The sequence below is a fragment of the Acipenser ruthenus genome, chromosome 1, assembly GCF_902713425.1.
Source record: "Acipenser ruthenus chromosome 1, fAciRut3.2 maternal haplotype, whole genome shotgun sequence".
Taxonomy (NCBI): Eukaryota; Metazoa; Chordata; class Actinopteri; order Acipenseriformes; family Acipenseridae; genus Acipenser; species Acipenser ruthenus.
Window position 1 is genome coordinate 15,938,746 of NC_081189.1, and position 22,600 is coordinate 15,961,345.

Here is a 22,600-nt window from a genome sequence, read left to right on the forward strand (position 1 = left end):
CATCAGTATTAATTCTTCTTGATCTCAGTGCTGCCTTTGATACTGTAGACTGTAATTTATTGGACCAATTGATCTTCTAATAAGCACTTAATTGGTCCAATTAAGTAATTTAGGGTACAGTTGGACCAAAAACCAGGAGGGACACCGGCCCACCAGGACCAGGATTGGAGACCCCTGCTGTAGAGGAGTCTACTGAATCATCTTGAAAGCACAGTGGGACTGTCTGGCCTTGTCCTATCCTGGTTCAAATCTTATCTGTCTGATATGTTTCAGTTAGTCTCTATTGAGGAGGTTAAATCGACATTATCAGAAGTTGTCTGTGGTGTTCCACAGGGCTCCATTCTAGGTCCCTTGTTGTTTTCATTATATATGCTACCATTAGGTGACATTATCCGCAGACACGGAGTGAACTTCCATTGCCGTGCTGATGATACCCAGCTATATTTGTCCCTAAATCCAAGAATTTCTTCTGCCTGTGTGTTATTAGCTACTTGCCTTACAGACATCAAGCATTGGATGTCACAGAATTTTCTATGTTGAATTCAGATAAAACAGAGGTTATGCTAGTGGGCTCACAGAACCAACTGAACGGAAATGTGCGATTACATGCGATTGAACCTTGCAGTCTCTCATCAAAACTTAAACTAGAAATTAAGAGTTTGGGGGCCATCTTTGATCCTGTTCTCTCATTTGAGACTCATATTAGGGAAGTTACTAAAGTATCTTTTTACCATTTGAGAAATATAGCCAAACTTAACACCAATTATTTCTGTATGCATGCCTTTGTTTAATCTAGAATTGATTATTGTAATTAACTTTTTTTTCTGGTGTCGAAAACGTATGGTATTCTGATTGCAGCTTGTTCAGAATACCACCGCTAGAATTCTGACATAAAACCAGGAAAAATGAACATTTTATCCCTGTTTTGCCCTCTTTACGCTGGCATCCTGTGCAGTGTAGAATTGATTTTAAGATTTTGTTGTTAACTTTCAAGGCCCTGAATGGATTAGCACTAAAGCGCTATATAAATGCAATAAACAAATAAATATAGAGGTACCAGGGTTGTGATTAAGAGACTTTTAGACATGGTAATACAAAAAGGTATGGAGAGGGTGGGAGAGCTAAAATGGCCTGAAAGAGCTCTTTAAAAAAAAAAAAAAAAAAAAAAGTGGTAGAATTGAAAGAGAAGTTAGGCCTTGAGAACCTGAATACACCTGGTGTGTGGTCTTAAGGACAGAATTCTTATAATCTGATATGAGCTACCGTACATTTAAAAACATTTTTTTTACAACACTGCTTACAGCAGCAAAACAATAGACAACTGGATAGGAATGTCTGTTGCAATGCGATGGGTCTGGTTTAAATATATTCCCCTTCCTTCGGGGGGGGGGGGGGGGGGGTGCTTCAGTCCATACAGTACATCAGATACAGAAGTGTTCTTGTACAACGCAGGCCTTTGTACAAAAACAGATCTGTACATGTGTTTATATTTGCATTACTATTGTTTTTTAATGCTTTTGGTTGATCTGTCAACTCTCTACGCATACCGTAGGTGCACCCTTGAATATAGCATGTCTTCTATTTGTGGTACTACGGGTTACTGGTTAAGATTTTTTTTAGTCGTCAAGTTTTTTTTAGTATTCAAGCTGGGTTTATTAGCAGAACTTGTTAGTCAATGTATTGTGCTTCTTGTATTGAACTTCATTTTTCATGACAATTTTATACCCGGACGGCACGGTGGCGTAGTGGTTAGCGCTGCTGCCTCACAGCGCCAGGGTCCTAGGTTCGAATCCGGCCTTGGGTACTGTCTGTGTGGAGTTTGCATGTTTTCCCCGTGTTAGCGTGGGTTTTCTCTGGGTACTCTGGTTTCCTCCCACAGTCCAAAGACATGCTGTCCAGGTTGATTGGTCATTCTAAATTGCTCTCTGTATGTGTGGTGCCCTGCGATGGACTGGCATCCCATCCAGGGTGTAGTCTCGCCTTGCACCCTGTGTATGCCGGGTTAGGCTCCGGCTCACCGCGACCCTGTAAAGGAGTAAGCGGTTAATGATAATGGATGGAATTTTATACCCAAGTACCATGTTACAACCTAACTGTTGTATGCTAAATTACTTTGGTGAGTGTCATGCTTTTGTAGGATTGTCTGTTTTAATAGATTATCATAGTCTGTAGGATTATATTGTGACCAATCACGGTTTCTAAAGTATGATAGGTCTCCTAACCTGTCTAGCCAATAAGATATAAGTCATGTACCACTACTAAGAGGTTATCGGGCATGAAGGAACTGTCAGATTAGGAGCAACGCGTTCTTCCCAAGATTGTGAACTCGGCTGTAAATTCCAGAGCAAAATCCATGTTGAAATACTAGGTAATAAAGTGGTTTGCAATGTTTCAGTTATTTTCCAAATGTTTTTTAATCCCCCTAGAAATTTTCATTTTTCTTTTTCTGGTGTTACATGCAAATATCATGGGAACCGGTTTTGTGTTATGCAATATCAGCTTTTAAATCTGCTTATCTAATGTGATTTAAAAATACATAAATAAATGGTCCAAAACAGGATGTGGAATTGATGCCAGTGTACATACTTAAAGCGTATGATGAAAGCGTTAGATATTATGAATTACCATATTGTCCAATTCAAAAATGTATGGCATAAATCTGTTAGCACCAACTATTTATCAAAGTTGAAAGTCTGTGCTTCAAAAATAGGTAGGATTAAAGGCTATAATGTCCCATGGTAACTGTGAACAATATTTTTAAAAGAACTTGATAAGATCTTAAAAACACAACAGCTAGGTTTATGAATAAACTTTGAGATAAGGGACAAAACCTTTGAAATTACAGGTGGTTTGTTTTATGTTATGTTTTAAACCACTGTGCTATTACCTGTTGCCAAATTAAGGTAACAAAAGGCAAGAAACATCATGGTCTATTTACTAGACTGTGATCATGTATCTGAGTTAATGTACCTGTTGATGCGGATCAAATCTGTTTTTCTTTCCCATGTAACAATTGTACAAGTGAATTACAAGTGTGTGTTTATTTTGCTGTTGCAACAAAAATGTAATTAGATTACAAGAGAAAGGAATGTAGTCTAGCTACATCAATGAGGTAGCTTTTAGTACTATCTAGTAATAATACATTATTTAGCAATAGCTGTCTACAGATGTATTAAACTGTTAAGGTTTGCAACCATGTGAGCCCAAGGGATCTTTGAAATCTGTACTAGAAACCAAACAATAGGTCTTGGTTTTCAAGGAAATACAGAACTCAAACCACTGTCACGCTGGTAACAATAAAGCCCCATACAATAATAATAGATTAACTTGTGGATGCTACAGTGTCTTGTTATGTCTGTATGTACACTCAACTATAATTCCACGTAACCCCCTGTGGATTATGAAAGTATACATCTGTTTCAAGACAGGAGGTCATTTGGAGCCTGTCACGCTGGAATGTTTTTAAGAATAGGAAGGTAACTGGATTGTCACTGAGCTTTTAACATCATCCATACATCTGCTGCTACCGCTGTAAATACAAAATAATCTGTAGAGAGGAGTTGAATTCTCAATAAATGTTTTATTTGGTTAATTGTACAATTGTGTGTAAAACAATAATTATATTGCAAAAAAACATACAAACACAGTGTGTGAGAGTGTGTGAATATGTTGAATTTGTTTTGTCAATTTGTGTTTCTTTGATTATACACTTTTTAATAAATAATTAATCAGTGTAAAAAAAAGTGGGTGAGTAGTACTGTGGGAGTTATGGTTAGGAATGGTAAGCCATCGTCAATATCGGCAGCAAAGGGATCATTTATGGTGATTGTAAAATAAGCCTATGGGTGTAGGTTAAAGATCATATTTACAAAAGATTTCAATCCTCCTCTGAGACAGGGATCTTAACCTTTCAGTTGTTCTACTGATGTCACTGCCTGCAGAATTGCATGATGAGTGTGTCAAACATGCCTCTCAAAGATGTGCTACTAGTCTCCAACAAATTGAATCACCTCAACGGGCATCAAACACTATGAGACATTAATCGTTTTAACGAAGACGGATGGTCCTGTTACCGATATTTATTTTACAGAGTTGCAACCAGTCCTGTAGATATTCTTCATAATAATTGCAATGTAGTTCAGTGTCACCACAGGGTGGCGTACCTTGAACAAGACATTTTATTCTAGACACCATAAGTAACTTTACAGGCAGATTCTGCGCTTACTATTACCCAGGAGAAGAGTGTGAACCATGCCACACAAAACTTTTTATTATAATATATTCCAAACGTTTATATATATATATATATATATATATATATATATATATATATATATATATATATATATATAAGAATAATTCAGATCGTTTTAAATGTTTTTTCCACCTGCTGAGGCAATAGTAAACCCAATTATAAGGTATATTTGTTTATTCGTTTATTTTTAAAAAGTTGATAAAGTACCAACAACAACGTGGTGTATTTAGGTGTCAGAAAGCCAGACACCCAGAAGGCAGTCCTGATTTATGACTCTGTCGACTGTTGTATTGCCCGTCTAATCCCCCAAAACTAATGGAACATAACCATGGCATTCTAAATCATTGTTCTTCGGCCAAGTGCTTTGTAGATCAATCACAGGAATTACACCTACAACGTCCGGCGTGGGATGGAAAAATGACACGGAAAATAAAATCATCTTTGAAAGACACAGCAGCTGGAAATGTTGTATTTGAAGATGAAGCAATATGCTGTGATCAGGAAACAGGGGTCGTGTCCATCGTGACCAATAAATGATACAATGTATAATTGTATTATGTTCAGTGATTGTTCGCTGTACACACGGTTACAGTCAATACATTTTATCACGTAAAAGTGAATATTTTATTTAATTCGCAACATACGCATCAATATTAACGACTGGCACTTTACATGAAGTTTACTGTAACAAATGAAAGTATACAGTGGGTGACTCAATGGTATAGCACTGATTTGAGTCAGTTTTCAGTTTTCATCGCATGTGTGTGTCACTTAATTTCCAGTTTCTACGGGTGTCCCACTCCCATTTACCACATTACCAGCCACTTATGTAGTTGATCATTCATAAAATATATATATAGTAATTAACATAGCCCGCGTATAATTGAAAGGAATATCACACAACAAGTAAATCTTTCGCAATGAAAACCAGTATTATAAATTAAATTTTACTTTGTAAACGTATTTCAGACAAACGGTAATAAGTAGTAATAAGTCGAGTCAATGACATTGTTCTGCTTTTAGTGAGGTTATTTTTTATAAATGCATCTGAACTAGGAGGCGAGGGATGAACGAATCTCTGTGACTTTCATGCAACTTTAAAGCCAAGAACACTACTAGCCTAATCCTTGCTGAATGATTTTTTTTACCCCGATTGTACCCCGACTCCCTCCCCCTTCACGTGATTCTCCACTGGAACATGCGCACAGTTTACTTTTAAGCGGAGGCACATCTGCACACACTGACGTCAGCCCGAACCTCCCAGAGTAGGCTGCCAGCTCTAAAACTTGGCTATAGGCCGGGTGCTGTGATCAAGGGGACACAACTTTGCTTCCTTGCATGCTTTCTTACAGTGTACTTTAATATGCAAGTTGTGTTTCTTTTCGCAAAACAAAAAATAACAACAACAATAAATAAATAAATAACACAACCCTACGATTTTTAAAATATATATATATACTTATATATTTAATTTAAAAAGTTAACTCATAGTGGGGAAATAAATCAAATTAGCAGACTTGTTTCATGAGTGAATTGATGGAATTACACTTACTGCCAGGTCCGATGCTGCAGTAAAGAGCCCTTTTTACAAATACAGTAGCGGGGAAACTGCAAAATTCCTTTTGTCGGCAAGAAGATAGTTCTTATAGATTTAAGAAGAAAGGGAAAAGAAAAGCGAATGCAGTGAATGTGTACGGGACTTCTGTGCAGGCAACTCTATTGTCTGCGGTCTATACAGCGCAGCTCCTGACAATGAGGATGAAAACGGTAACTATCGCTTTACTTGGTTTAACAATACCGATCTGGCTGTAAGCTTGTCTTCTAGTTCTGTGTGCTTTTGTGATTGCCTCCTTGTACGTTTTTATAATGCACCATATATTTTAACAGTGTAGTCGTTTTAGTGCATGCTATTATGACTGTTAACGTTAAAAGTCATGCAGGGTGAACTGGATACGTTTAAAAGATGAGTTGTATTTAAATAATAAAACAACTTTGCGACTTGAAAGTTGTATCGCTAAATCAGACTGATGACACGCAGTTTCCACATCAGATCTGCTAAAGCTGTTTTATTGATACAGTGCGATTACAGTGCAGTTTAGGATATGTTAAACTTTTAATGGGCTAATCATCTAGATGTGCGCGTGTGTTTTTCATTTACTTGTGGTCACTTGGGATTTGATTGCTGCTAAAAAAAACGTTGCAGACCGTAATTAGAAGTGAGAATGAATAAAGAAGTTAATTCTTTTTTCTCCCTTATCCAACTTTAATTAATTTAAACGCGGGGTCTGCTGCTGAGCTGTGTTAAAATCAAAACCCAATTTCTTATATTGTACTGAAGAGGCTCTTGTTTTTATTGAGCTGCCGGTGTAATGCATTTGGGCTAGTTGCCAACTGTCTGGGTCACACGCGTTTTATCCAAATAGAGTTAGCGCTGCTGTCTGGATTTAGACTGCTGGATGTTAACTAAACTAAACCCAGACAATTTCTGAAGATCACAGCAAGATGTACCATCTACAGTCTAGTAGTATTTAGTATACTGTTTTAGCGGAATGGATGATCTTTTTTGTATGTCTTGATATTAATTTAAAATCACAGTCCAATAGGTTTAAAAAAATAGTATAGGTTATATAACATCACAGTTGGATTTTTTTGTACTTTTTTGTAATTATAATAGACAGACTTAGAGCGGATAGATACATCAACAGCAGTAGAATCTTATTACTGTATCTGCACTGACAACACTTTTCATATTATTATTGTTATTATGATTATTATTATTCAGGGCGACTTGCAGGTGCAACAGGGCAGTACAGGGTTACAGTGCAAGATTCATATTTAAATACAGTATAGTTTATAGTAAGTGCAAATAATACTTCTAAAACACAATATGAAATAGGATGCAACAAGGATTACATGAGATTATATCTACAATGACATAATAGTAGTGCAGTAGTGCAAGGATAGTGCGTTAGCTGAGGATCCAGTAACGTGGTGCGTAGATCAGGGAAATCCAGTGCATAGTAGGGGGTAAATCAAGAGATCTCTACAAGTGCAGTCTAAACAGCTTTACCCCAATTCGGTTGTTAAACGCATTTTCTCCACTAGCCAACTGAGAAAAGAAAACAGTAGCCCATCATAGTTAATTCTAATATACTTAACTGTTACACACTGCCTGCGTATGTTTAAAAATGCACTGTATACAACATTGATATCGCATTTCGATTTCAAGACCACCTCACTAACATACTTTGCATAAAATATTTTCTCAACGAAGTTGTTACTGTAGGAGAAAGGGAGACAAAAATCGACCACACCCTATAAATACAGACTTAATTTGCTAAACAAAATACCAACAAAATAATTATAGTACAGGCGAAAATAAAGTGACTTTACCGGGGCTGGGGAAAATAAGCAAACACTGGTGGGGAAGGGCAAAAATAATATAAATACAACTTCCAACAAACACTAGCAGAAAAAACAACACTTACTAGAGGTGTTCCCAGTTAAAGGAAGTGGTATCATAATACAGTCATCCCTCGCATATCGGGACTGCGGTGGGACCAGAGTAAGGCCGGATATGTAAAAAGTCGGATGAATGAAACCTGTTTTAAATACTATTATACACAGCTATAACAATTACTATCACGTGACACTACTCAATGGCAGCGCATGGAGCACATATAATACAATACAGTGTACGAAAACTTTGAGTATCTGAACTAATATTCTCTGTTCAGTAATAAACTAATGTTGCTAAAGAGGTTGATCATGGCGGATAAACGGTTAGGGCAGATACAGGACGGATTGTCTATCTCACTTTACTGACCCTTACGGTGTCACAATGCAATAGGCATATGTAATTTGTCCTACCGTTATGATGGATTGCTTTTTTTTTTTCATGGTCACTTTTTAAAATCTTGTTCAGAAAATTGAATACGAAACCGAATTATGCAATTTCCATTATGAAACACTTCATTCATAATCGAGCACACAGTAGTGCTTCAGCCGGGGGCGGGAGTGTATGAGTTGCTCCTCCAATTAAAACCAGTGCTCAGACTACGTCACCTGTCATTGATAGTACTGTGGTTATAGAGATAGGAGTTTAATTATAACGGAGGCTTGTCTCTTCTGATGAAATAAATAAATAAATAAATAAATAAATAAATAAATAATAATAATAATAATAATAATAATAATAATAATAATAATAATAACATTAAATTAAATGAGACACGAATGTCTTAACAGGTATCAGTTGAGTTCTTAAAGGAGAGTCTAAAAGTTGCGTAAAAACACCAAAAATCATAAGCCATGTACAGTAAATAAATAAATGTATATTAACAGTTAAGTAATCTGAAAAAAATAATCGCATCGGCGGTACGATAATGGTCGGTATTGATTAGAGGGCGAGCATTATAATTGCATTATTACAGAAATGTTATGCCGTCTAATTATTGAAACAGTGCTAAAATCGAAATCGCTAATCTATCCGGTTATGTTTTCAGCCCGAGTACTGTCGCATTTCCTAGCACATACGCTCGGGTTGTTGTTTGTCTGGGCCCCACCTCCTCCACACTAGATCCAGCACCAGTAGTAGAAGCAGACATTGTATGTACATGATACTTTATTTTCATGTGCTTTAACATTGTTCCTGTATTGCCACTGTAAGAGCACAGCCTACATTTCGGTTTTTGGGCTCCCTTTTTATCGAAATATGCCCATAGGCTTCGCTTTCGAGCTCCCAAATATGACATTGCTAGTCACGTGAGTAAAAACATGCTGGAAATTGGGACGTGAATATCCAGTGTTTGATGCCACATGACAAAGATAGGAAGTAGACAAAAAAAAAACCCTCTCAGTTGCCGTTATTTTCAGACACTCCCTTGTTCTTAATATTTGACCTGCACATTTTTGACAAAGTTTAAACGATTAAGCAAAACCAGAAACGTTTGACACTTTGCTAACGTTTAAACTGTAATCGATTAACACCCCAAGTGATCACGTTACCGCCGTTATGACTGCTAGATGATCAGCATAGACTTTGTAACAATCAGTCAAATGAAATGTTTATTGATTTTTGCCAACCTCTTCCCTTTTTCATTTTACCTCTCCCCTTTATCACTTTAGCATCCAAATGCACTTTCTGACACCGGCTGTTAAGATTTATCAGAAGGTGTTTGACGAGCTAAAAAAAAAGTCCACCACTGACAGCACGTAAGTTTGGCGTGGAAACCCATTTTTGATAGGCTCTCTAGTTATGCAGCTTTGCATTCTGTCCCAGCAAAAGTCTTTATTTGCAAAAGCACAGATATGCGGAAAGTGGTGAAATGTATAATGCATAACTCTATTATAATAGTTTCAGTTTTCATGTTGGAATTTTAAGAAACCAACTTAATTGCATTTTGGTAATAAAAGGGATAGCTTGAAAAACCTGGCAGTCGTCCAACAACACAGCAGTGAAACCGATATAAGGCAACTCTGCTTATCATAGGGTAACATTTGTGAGGTTCTTTTTTTATTGTATTATTATGATTTGCTTCGTGATAACCAAACTAGAAGTGGTCCAAAATATCTTAAATATATGAATCCATGACTTATTTTACTCCTAGGTAAATTACATAAACAACTTTTTTTTATGGACCCTAACAATATGTATTAATTAACCAACTCAACAATGACTCGTATTTTTATGGAATGACAATCCAATGCTTAACTTTTGAAATGTAATTTATTCAAAACCCTAATTTAAATATCTTTATTAGTCGCACACTTGGCGTCATCTACACACTCCTAGTGAAATGACCGGTTGTCAACGCCAGATGTTGCAGTTACTGGAGGCGCAGGCAGAAATTTCTGCACAACCTCTTTTTAACTTTGTCAGTTTGTTGTTAGGACTAGAAGTGGTAACTCGGGACTTTGACCCAGGGGAGTTGATTTGATTAACACACTCTCTTCTACTGTCTAAAATGTGCTTTACCATGGCACAAAAACTACTGTGCACCCTTCCTGTATGTAATATCTGCCCGGCAGTAGAGTTCTGATCATATGAAGCAACAATGCAAGACTGCATATATTACCAAAAACGCTACCGGGAGGTTGCATTGTGTCTGGCAAGCCACTAGCTCATTAAAACTCCAAACCCCTATAACAAGAGTCAACTTGTTATTGGAAAATGTGCTAGTGGGCTGTTTGTTGAAAAGTGCAACTAGTTTTGCAGCTGCTGAAAACAGAAGCCTTATGTTTTCCCCTTTGTTTTTGTCATGTTTTATGTTGAGCAAAAATACATGTTAAAAATGTGTTATTACATTCATTATACATTTAATTGTGTAAATGGATTATTAGGTATATAATGTTCTTGTTTGCTGACCTGTTCCAAAACCGTATAATTAATTATGTGTAGCAATATATAAATGTTGAGACGTGCATATTCAGATAATACTGTCTTGTCATTCTTTCAGGTACACACATGGATAATCCAGGACAAACCTCCAATGTAGCTCAGCTGCAGTGGAATTACGTTAAATTGTTTTGCTGAACCATTTCTGCTGCACATAGCAAGGAAATGAATCCAGACACAGAAGGAAACAGAACCCTTTAGCAAAAGTCTAATCTAAAAAAGAAACTGGGCACGTGGACCAAGTTCAGGAGTAACAAAAAAAGAAAATAATAGCTGGACTTGTTATGGTGCTATACTGGAGTAAAGGAATGTGTTTAGCCCACCGGTAGCCTCCCTCGCCCAAGTCAGAACTTCTCTACATTATGGAAATTTTGTGGAAGATGTTGACTTGGATGTTGAGCCTAGTCATGGCTGCTTCTGAATTTCATAGCGACAACAGACATTCACACAGTTCCCAAGGTAGGCTTGTATTGCCAGCATGTCTGTTTTTTCATTGTGTGCATGGCCAATGTGACAATGTGCTTTCAACAGATTGCACCTTCACCTAGATAATTCCCCAGAAACCTGTTCAATACAAAAGCCTTATGAGCTCCACCTAGCATACAAGCCTGTACTCCCGAAGTAATTCAAATTGATATAAATAATTACAGTTCCTTATCAGAAGGACATTTAAGGAAAGTGAAGGAATGTTTGGTTGCCACGAGTAAAATGTCTTTCATTGTTAAAGAAATACTCTTTATGCACTGGGTTTGAAATAGTAGGTAAAACAAGCTGAAGTAATGTTTGTAATTTCTGTTATCAGAAAAGGTACAATCAATAAGTTCCGAAATGATTGTTGAAACTCATCATTGTCTATTTTTTTTATTTAGTAGAAACCTGTTTCTATTAGAGTAATTAGGTGAAGTCGTCTGTGTGTGATTTTCATGAGTGAAAGCTTGTGGATGAAGTGGATTTGACTAATGTTACTAGTACTTGTCACGTCCTGTTTTTTCTTTCACGCCTACTTCTTTGATGGGCTCACCTTGTGATCACAAAGAGGAGTTCCTTTCATACCTTGAGCACTACCAGCTGACAGTCCCGGTGAGAGTGGATCAGAACGGGGACTTGATGAGTTATACTGTGAAACACAACAGACACTTGCGACGAAGGAGGAGTGTGGACCCCATCGACCAAGACCTTGCAGAATCCAGGCTGTTTTATAAACTCTCTGCCTACGGAAGGCACTTTCATTTAAACCTGACACTGAACACTCATTTAGTGTCCAAACATTTTATTGTAGAATATTGGGCTAGAGATGGACCAGAGTGGAGACACGATTTTATAGATAATTGTCATTACATTGGATACCTACAAGATCAACGGAGCACAACAGCAGTGGCACTGAGCAACTGTAATGGTTTGGTGAGTAGATTTTTTTAGTCATATGAATATCTGTGTATTGTAACATTTCTGTTTGTACTATTTATCCTCTTTGACACAGTATAGATAGAAAATATGTTTGTGACTAAACTTTTTTTAAGGGTTATTTATTGTGCCTTTGATTAAATCTGGACAACAAACAGAAATAAAACATTTACTCCCAAACAGATGCACATGGCTAATTTGCATATAGATCTTGGCAGCTTAATAGTGTGGTATCATCTCAAGTTGCCATAGAAGTTTACAGTATTTTATTTTTTAGTTTTTACAAAACAAAAATTAGTAGCTGAAGCTTTTGAAAGGTTCTTCATCACTTTAGTTTGCTAATAATTGCTATACATTTGTTTTTTTAAGTGGTATACCACAGTAGCAAAGTATTTAAAGCATAAAAAATGTGGTAAAGCTTGTTAAAAAACAGTGTAAAAGTGTAAACTGCAAAATTAACTTGCAAATTTGCCAAACTTTTATAAACACTTTAAGGAAATGAGGTGCTTCATTGCCAGTTTCCACCAATATCAGTTAAATCTGCAGAGAGGAGAAACCGACATTCTGTCATCTTAATAGCTTATTATAAAAGCATTGAGTGTTTCCTGCAAAAGAACTATGTTTCTCAGATGATTTAGACAACATACCTGCCAACTCTACTGATTTAATCAGTTTATTGGGAGACTGTGTAGAGTTCCCAGTTGCCGTTTTTAAATTTCACCCGTCTAAGCTGCAAATAAAGTGACTGTGTTGGTGAGTGCTGTGCAGAATTCAAAGCCAGCATGTTATGGAATTTATAAATGTGTTGCAAACTGCCATTAAGCTCTTCCCTCCAGACCAAAGGCATCAGGTACAGATAAACACCTACACAAATGTGACTGTGGTTAATTGATTGCTTATCGGTTTCAGCATTTGAACCAACCTGAAAGCTTTCCAATGACAATTACAATAATTTGGTATGTAAACTATAACTCCTGTTAGACACACATAGTATATTGATGGTATGCATGCAGGCCTGTATCTATATGTCTGAAGTGCAAGATGAAACCTCAAGCCCATTCACAAGCGGGTGTTATGTTTGAATAATTTTGTGCTTTGTTTCATACTTTATAACCTCTTTTTCGATGCTCTGTTTTTCAACAAGCACGGTGTTATTACAACAGAAGAAGAACAGTATTTTATTGAGCCATTAAAGAATATATCTTCCGGAAATTCCAGTGATTTAAACTTTGAAGAAGGACAACCCCATGTTATTTATAAAAAAACTTCTCTTCGGCAACAGCAACACAATGGGGAATCAAACTGTGGTGTTTCAGGTAACTAGCATGACATACAGATTACTTGATTGTTTATTAATAGACAGGTAAATAAACTGTAGATGCAGTTTGATATAGATAGATGAATTGCACATAAAATTTATTGCATGAGAAAGCGTTTCTTATGTTATTCTGAATGTGATGCATGCTATCTATTGTACAATGTCATGCAGCAGTTTGGAGTAGTGGTTAGGGCTCTGAACTCTTGACCGGAGGGTCGTGGGTTCAATCCCCGGTGGGGACACTGCTGCTGTACCCTTGAGCAAGGTACTTTACCTAGATTGCTCCAGTAAAAACAACCCAACTGTATAAATGGGTAATTGTATGAAAAATAATGTGATATCTTGTAACCATTGTAAGTCGCCCTGGATAAGGGTGTCTGCTAATAAATAAATAATAATAATAATGCCATAATCAAGATTGTTTTGCTATTTTAACTTGTGTGTTTTGCATCATAAATCAACTGGAAAATGTGATTGAACATCTCTAATATACAGTATATATATATATATATATATATATATATATATATATATATATATATATATATATATATATTTGAAGGGGCTCAGATTCACTTATAAACCCAGTACGTGCCATGTTACTGATATTTTTTAGATCTCACAATAGCAGGTTATTGAATGTCTAGACAATAAACAGAAAACAAGCTGCAGTGTGGTTGTAGGAAGAGCTTTATTTGGATACATGTGCCACAAATATGACTTTAGCCTAAAAGGCTGTTGCAATTATATTGAACTCCTACATTTATATCTAAATGTCTCTATATGGAGTGGGTAATGCCTCATTTGGTTAACCCAAAAGATATGCATAAACAATTGTGATAATGTGGAAAAAGATATTAAAAGATATTAATGAGTTTATTTCTAAACACTACACAATGTTCTGTAACCATTTAATGGCAGGATATTGAAAATCCATGCATGCTGTATGCAGTGGTGCGGTACGGAGCACCACACATCAACTGCTTAATGTGTGACCTAACTAAAGTGGATAATTATATTGATTCCCTACAGATGTCACAAGAAGCGATAAACCTTGGTGGCAGAGCGATCCGTCTGCTTCTTCAGCTTCCATTCCAGTTAATAATGCATCAAGCAGCGTCCATCGACAGAAGAGATCAGTCAGCTCAGAACGCTTTGTGGAAACCTTGGTGGTAGCTGACAAAATGATGGTGGGATACCACGGCCGCAAGGACATTGAGCATTATATTTTATCAGTAATGAACATTGTAAGTTTGATCCCTCTTTATTTCCCAACACACTGTTGACCTACCTGTCCACAGAATTGCAAATCCTTCATACCCCTCAACAGTAATATATATAAAACAAATAAGAACATTTGCAGTAATTATTTAATTATGAGCTGTATTCGTAAAGCGTTTGGAATGCAAGTAAATGTATTGTAGTCCTATGTGATAGAAAATGTTTCAAATTCGGGAGCGTTGTTCATATTTTCAACTAAGAAGAATTGCATTGGTTTTGTAAGGGTTTGGTTAAATCATGGCATAACTTACAGGCCCAGTTCTGTTCAATAAGTGCTGTATTAAACTAGCCTCTTAGAATTTGCATAGCTAGAAATATTCTACTTATTAAAAGTGCCTGGTTTAATTTGTCTGACTTTGTGTCTTTTCTTATTTTCTGGAGGTCAGGTTGCCAAACTTTATCGTGATTCCAGTCTAGGAAACGTTGTGAACATTATAGTGACCCGCTTGATTGTTCTAACAGAAGACCAGGTGAGATCTCTATTAATTAAATTTCAGGTTTGTTGATAGTTGATTATCCACAACGATGGGGATACAGTGTGAACAGAGTGCATACCTACATATCGACAATACAATTATGAAGAAAATTGGTATGCATATCCTTTAGGGTATCAGGATCTAGTTCATGATGACCTGCTTTGGAATGGGGTCTGGTTTTTAATTTAGCAGTGCATATGGTATCTACTTGAAGAGATTCCAAACTATAGAAATTATATATTGACTATATACACACAGATGTATAGTATATTAGCTGTTTCAGTCTTTTTTCAGGTGTGTTTCAAACCCCTGCTAATCTGGAGTCTGAACTCCTGCTGTGTGATGAGTTCCAGCACTTCAGCACTGTCCTACATCCTTGCGGCAGCAGACATTTCTCTTTTCATTCAAACTCAGATACAAAACACTAAGAACTTGTATTACACGTTGTATATATTCTGTATTACTAACATACAGCAACTTTGTTTTCCAATCTGAGCTGTATAGAAAGCAGTGACGTGTCATGCTGAGTGGCAATGCGAATGAAGCGTTTGCAGTGCAGATGAACTCACTGTACCTTCTCTCGTAGCCGCAGCAGAAACTGAGCAGCGAGTCGGCTGGGATCTTACTTTATGTCGTTTGTGCTTTGGCACATGAGATTAAAGGGTATCTAGCCATCTTGTTTTTTTATCTTCTTTCTGTTGTCAGAATAACAGTAGCCTGTGTAGTACCACTGAAGTTTTTTTTTCTAATTTGTTCATGGATATGAAAGAATCACAATACTTCTTCATTCAACAATAATGCCTGATGAGCTCATAAAAGGTATAACCCTATACGTCTCAGGTAAAGTGAGTTTAGTGGGCTAAGGTTCAACTGACAGGGAAAGAGGCCAAGGAGTGGATGGGCATCAAGACTGAACTGGATGGTCCCTTTTAAAATGAAGCATGCTCACAGGGCAACGTGAAGAGGTTCACATTGTTCCTGCTTGTGTTATCTCTGCTTGGTAAAAAAAAATAAAAAAAGAACTTAATGTTCCGTGCATTTAAAAAACAAAAAGTGTATGTTTGATTTGGCGTAAGTAGTGATAGCTGATAATATCCTTTAAAGTAATCAAAGTTGAGGTATATAAAGATGAATTACAGGGAGACATTATTCCTTGAAACCACGGTGGCTAATTATAATCCTCTTTTAGACTTGAGAGGCTTAACAACTGAACTTAGCAGCCTGTTTTGAACTTTCCCGGTATGCCTGTTGTGTTGCAGCCAAACCTGGAGATAAACCACCATGCGGACAAATCCCTGGACAGTTTCTGCAAGTGGCAGAAATCCATCCTGTCCCACCAGAGCGATGGTAACACCATTCCGGAAAATGGGATTGCACATCATGACAATGCCGTTCTAATCACTAGGTAGGAGGCTGGTTATTTGTATATTTTTGACAAGCATAACTTCACATGAAATAATACTCAATCTCTGCAAAACCTTCAAACTAGTAATCCTGATTCACCTGGTGTAATAGGTTTACACTCCAGGCACTGTGAAAATGATTTCCACTTTACCTCACTCTAATAGTTTTAGTTTCCTCTAGAAAGAAAACAAATACAGAGCTCCTCAAATTATTGGTTCACACATACTGTACCAGCCATTCTTGTATGAGCCACAGCAAATTATGGGTGGTGGCCAGTCTCTTTTGGAACATTGCTGTTAGCAGAAGCCTGGTTTATAATTGCTTGGGTGTTTGAAACCTAGCAAATGTATCGACTTTCTCTTTGTTTACATTTGTGCCCAGCAGTAATGGTGAAGAGCAGTCTTTGTGTTTGAATACCCTTGACCAGGGGCCTGCGCAGGAATACAAATGTGACCGCTATTGTGGGGGGCACATTAAACAATAAGTGTAATGCTATTTATTTATATAACCATATCAACACATGCGCACACACAAACACACACATATAAGTCAAATACATCAGGATACAGGAGTCTCAGGTCGTGTTCTTTACAGACCTTCAGAGTGCTGGCAAAGACATTGCATTGTCCGATTCCTGAGCGTTAAAATAAGCTCAATATACAAATAAATCGCACTGCATTTCAGGAACTCTGCACTAAAATTCATGATTCAGCTTCACAAGTGCTTCCCCTTTAGTATATTAACAGTTTTCAGGTTTTCAGTTTGGCTTGGAGGCGGCTGGGAGTATTCTCTTCTTTTCTGATTAAACTGTCTGTCGATCTCACTTATTACAGCATCAAGCTCAGGAAAAAAAAAAACATCGACTTTATATTTCTCTTACAAAGGTTAAAAAACATAGCATTCTGGCTGTGCGAGTCCCATCAACATGTTCCAGTGTTTTTGTCGGGGTGTCTTTTGCTGAATGTTAGCATTTGCAGATTCAGTTCATTAGCATGATTTTCAGCTTTTAAAAAGTACTCATAGAACTAACTTTTTGTCCGTTCTCTTTTAAACGCTCTCTGGCTAAATCAATGTTCTCCCTCTACAAAAAAAGTACAAGCAAAAAATAGCATCATTTTAAAAATCCACTAATTGTACTACTGCAGCTGGACTCAAACATTAAGTGGACACTAATATACGCGTGTCCTTAACTGCACTTATGGGGAACGTGTGCAAACCGAGTACACTCGCGTCCATAACTGCACGTTAATGAGGAAATCTGTTCAGTTTGTGAGTGTCAGTGACAGAAATTGCAAACACAATACATTGATAAGCAGAAATCAATATTTTGGAGATGATTATTGGAGGGGCCAGCACCCCTGCTTGCCCCCCCCTTGTGCACGCCTCTGCCCTTGACACATACTTGGTGGCATGCTTGCTGTCTGGTGTATTTTCATGCAGTGCAATTAGACGACTGCTTTTTACAGTGTAAACACCTTTGTCAAAAACTTTGAACAAGAAAAAAGAAACAAATAGTGTATATGATGGCAAGCTAGAGATGTTGCATATCCTTGGGTCAGTTGTACGTGTGGTTTGGGTCACTGCTGTTGTGGAAAGATTTTTGGATGCAAAAGTAAACAAACTGATTACAGAAACAATGTTTTAATGATGAATGGATATTGTGTATGTCCTGTAATAAGCTATGTATCCTCCCTTGCCTTACCAGGTTATCGTGAGTCCTGGGAACACTTGTAAACTGCAGACAAATCGTGTATATACGATACTCATAGACCGTGATATTTAACTGATACCTCTAAGTGGCAAAGTATTGAACATTGTGGTTGTTTACCAGTCAAGCTCATACAAATATCTGGAATAATATATATTATTCCAGATTTCAAAAACATTTAATATTAAATTCGTTCACACCTAAGTCGAAATGAATTTATAACCTACCTCCATTACGTTTCAATAAATACAGTTGAACTGGGACTGTAATGGTTAACTCCCTTCCTGTGAAACCACATAGTTCGGGTCAGGGTTAGATGGTTAGTGGATACAGTAAAGCTGGGAAAGCTTCTGTATGGTAAATGGTAGTTTGTAAGCAATTTGTAGCTAATCATTGAGGATAATGAATCCTTTGAATGTTTACAGCTTGCCAAGAAATAGCATGAGCAATCTTTTTCTAATAGAGTAGGCAATGTGGTGCAGTGCTTCTACACAGGAGTTAGCAGGTGTCGTCAGATTTCATCTTTTGCAGCAAGCACGTTGTGCGGGAAAGCAAATTATATTTTTTTTTACGTTTGACATACCCTAATTACAAGACAATGACACTCATCGAAATGGTTGTCTACTCATCTTATTTTCTTCTAAGTTTTACTTTACAATCTGTGATTGAGTTTTTTTTTAAGTTATGGGTGACATGTCCTTATCATATTGACCTAGTTGTGCCACTGATTCAAACTAATGTTCAGTACAAGGTGGCTGTTCTAACCAGAACCTAAACAGGACTTAGTCTTAAGGCCTGACACATAGAAGACTAGTCACGTACATAAGCTTATTTACTGAACTGGTAATGAATACAGATTTAACATGGTATTTATTGCTTTTGCCTTCTACAAAGTCTTAAAATGTAAGTAAGTGATTACAATATAGTTTTTTTTTTAGCCTGCTGGTTCTGATTCTTTTGTAGGTATTCTGCTCTCTAGTGTACTTGGCTGAGAGATCACATTCCAGCTTTATTTCAGCAAACAATTAAGCAAATAATAAAGGAAACCAAATTTTCAATTGCAAATGTATTTGTGTGTTTCTGCGGTTTGGATTGGCATGTGATTGTTTTGTTCTGCGTACAATTGAACTGAGATCGAGCCAACATATATTGCTGAAAATGTAAAAAAAAAAGTCTCTTAGGATTAAGTATATTTTTGCAAAATAAGAAAAAAACATTGCAGTATGCCAGCAAATACTACAATATACTGGCATTTTTACTTGTAGCAGTTTACTGCAGTGCTATTATTTTTCTCTCAAATAAATAACTTCATTTAAAACTTCAAAAATTGTATTTTGTGAATATGGTGCTGGCATTCATGATGCTCCTTTGTTTGCTATTTTTGGCATGTTTATGGATTTGACCTAATGACATTAGCCATGTTTACCAATATGATAAGATAAGTTTTTCCTTCTATTTTTCATGGAGTGTTTTGCAGTTATGTGTCTGGAAAGTTCACTATACGTTATTGTCATTCAGCATTAACGTCTGAAGCACAGACAATACTTAAACACTGAGTTTAGATTAGATGTGCAGCCTCAAACTCATGTCAAAACACGCTTAGACAAAAGGAATTATGATAAGAAACCGAACACGCCTGCCATCGCTTTTTAAAGTGAGCAAGGTGTTTTGTTTTTTTTAACTTCTAAAGGGTTTCATTCTGCCTCACCGTTTCTTCAAGAGACAAGATGTTGAAATGGAAAGCACTCAAAGCTAATTACATGTACCGTCAGCACTCATTAAACTGATATAAAACGGAGCAGGTTACAGTCTCTTTTGATCTGCTTCTCTTATCTCAGAGAATATACATACCAGCCATTCTTCCTCTGGTGATGTCAAAATTCCATTGTGATTGGGAGGCTGATATTGAGGGCAAGGAAGAGACTAGCTGGGTTGTAGTGCAGTTGAAGGTAAGGGGCACTTCTTAAGGTCACAATGGAATCCCTCCCCCCACAGACACACATAAGTTTAGGCTGTCCTGCCCCCCTGTCTGGAGGTAATTCCCACTATAGAATCTGCAGGTGAGGATTTTTATAAATGAGTCACTTACCATTTATGTAACCTACAAAACAGAACATTTTTCTTTTCTTTTTTTTTCTATACCTTTTTGAGGTTGTGGCAAGTGGGACAGAATCAGAACCAGAGTTGCTTGCATGTGGTCCTATGCAATAATTCAGTGACTACCTGATTGTGACAGTCCGCAGCACAGTCTACAAATAATAGCATCAGGCTCCACCAGAGTTATGAATGCTGACCACAATACTGGCGCTGGCTTTTTCACTTGGTAAGGCATGTATTGTTGTAGTTGAAACTTGAAAGTGTAACCACAGAGAGATGGCGCTCTGCGTACTGAATTACATGTACCCCAGACGGTAGTACTTAATGGCTTCAAAATCTGTTGGGGAACCTCAGGGCTCCTTCTCTTTTCCATTTTATAAATGCCTTTATGGTACAATGAAGAACAAACTGCATGTCAAATTCACTTGTAGTGTTTTACAGGATGCTCTTCATACTTGACAGAAGTAGCCAGCAATACAGAGATTTAGAGAATTGCTCTGCCAGTTTTGCAAAGAACAGGTCATTCTAAATAATGGGGCAGCAGTGTGGAGTAGTGGTTAGGGCTCTGGACTCTTAGGTGGGGGACACTGCTGCTGTACCCTTGAGCATGGTACTTTACCTAGATTGCTCCAGTAAAAAACCCAACTGTATAAATGGCTAATTGTATGTAAAAAATAATGTGATATCTTGTAACAATTGTAAGTCACCCTGGATAAGGGTGTCTGCTAAGAAACAAATTTAAAAAAAAAAAATAATGACAAAATTATTGTATTACTTGTATTGTAACGCTTGAAATGTTTTTGCTTACGATTGTAAGTCGCCCTGGATAAGGGCGTCTGCTAAGAAATAAATAATAATAAAATAAAAACCATGGTATTTAAACATGCATGGCGAAAAACCTCACGGAGGACTATACTCTCACTTTGTAAATAATTATTAAATGACCCAGGTGTTTTAAAATCAAACATCAGGTGCAGGTTACTCTTATATTGATGTCTGCAAAAGTATAAAAAAAAAAAAAACTCAGGAAGGTTATATTTTATTTAATGATTAATGGCAGCTTTTGGATTTGCTGCTATTTTAGATCAATTGAATAAACCCCAAAGTCCTTTATTATTAGTAAAACATACCTAATCTTACTTTCAATATTATAACAAAACTATCATCAGTCATCACTCTTATAAGGCACATTTCCTTGGCAGGACCATTTTTCTGAAGCGTTAATTAATTAGAACACTTTGTAATAATTTAGGGGATACTGTATTCAACAGAACGGACCACATCCGTCCTTCACAGGTTGTCTTGAGCTTTTCATTCAGTGCGTTTTTAAGTGCTTGTAATACCTTAACATTCAGTTGAAGTACAAGTATTAATGGGGCACTTAGAAAGCTCTATTTATTATTTGACAGGATCAAAACAGTTACGAAGCTGCTTATTTAAAGTTACCAAATAATGATTGACAGGCCGATTTAAACAGTTACGAAGCTGCTTTTTTAAAGTTACCAAATAATGATTGACAGGCCGATTTTCAATTGTTTTGCTTGTGTGCTAATTTTTCACGTCTCCACTTTTTTTTAATTTTTTTTTTTTAGTTTTGCTCCAAAATACTATTTTCTAAAACTTTTTTTTTTTTTTTTTAAATTGGAGCAATCACTGGCCTTGTCACTCCTATGAATCTCATTATCTCAGAGCAAAAGAGGAGCAAAAGAGTCCATTTATCACCATTATTTTTACACCTAGTTCAGCAAGCTATAAAACAGATCATTAATGTAAATCAGTTTGGACTAACCACAATGGGGTTTTTATTCAATTGTTCATTCACAAATTGCACTTGTTAAAAAAGGCTTGAATTTCTTTTCATTTAGGCTGCTACAGGATGACAGATGGCAGCTGTGATCTTACATGGCCACCTATCAAAGAGTATTTCAAATCATAGCCTTATACTTTTACTTTATACTGGTGCTTTTTAAAATGATAAAATAATTAATTTGGAACATGTTTATAATGTATAGCTTAAATATTAAATCTGTAATCTAGGCAAGGCCTTATGAAGGCTTTTAGATTATTAGAGAACTGTTTTTTTGGGGTTTTTTTTGTCTGTGGTGTCCATTTGAGTTGTTTCAATTGGATTTTATTCCAGGCCTTTACAGCCTGCTTACCTACTCAGATCAATACAGAGCTCAAAAACTGGCAACAAAAAGAGCAAGGCCAAAATGGCCTTCAGTTTAATAAGTTTGTAGAGGGCACCGAGGTCACTAAA

General features: G+C 36.8%; 1 protein-coding gene across 1 annotated transcript in view; it reads left to right on the forward strand.

The window, feature by feature from the left end:
- The first annotated feature begins 5,546 nt into the window (after window positions 1–5,546).
- Window positions 5,547–22,600, forward strand: part of LOC117964705 (A disintegrin and metalloproteinase with thrombospondin motifs 6) — an 83,479-nt gene continuing 66,425 nt past the window's right edge. The window contains exons 1-7 of the mRNA XM_059011599.1: window positions 5,547–6,022; window positions 10,714–11,111; window positions 11,689–12,053; window positions 13,201–13,372; window positions 14,407–14,621; window positions 15,042–15,125; window positions 16,391–16,536. Of these exons, the coding sequence (XP_058867582.1) occupies window positions 11,015–11,111; window positions 11,689–12,053; window positions 13,201–13,372; window positions 14,407–14,621; window positions 15,042–15,125; window positions 16,391–16,536 (1,079 nt within the window). The 5' untranslated portion in view covers window positions 5,547–6,022; window positions 10,714–11,014. The remainder of the gene's footprint in view (window positions 6,023–10,713; window positions 11,112–11,688; window positions 12,054–13,200; window positions 13,373–14,406; window positions 14,622–15,041; window positions 15,126–16,390; window positions 16,537–22,600) is intronic.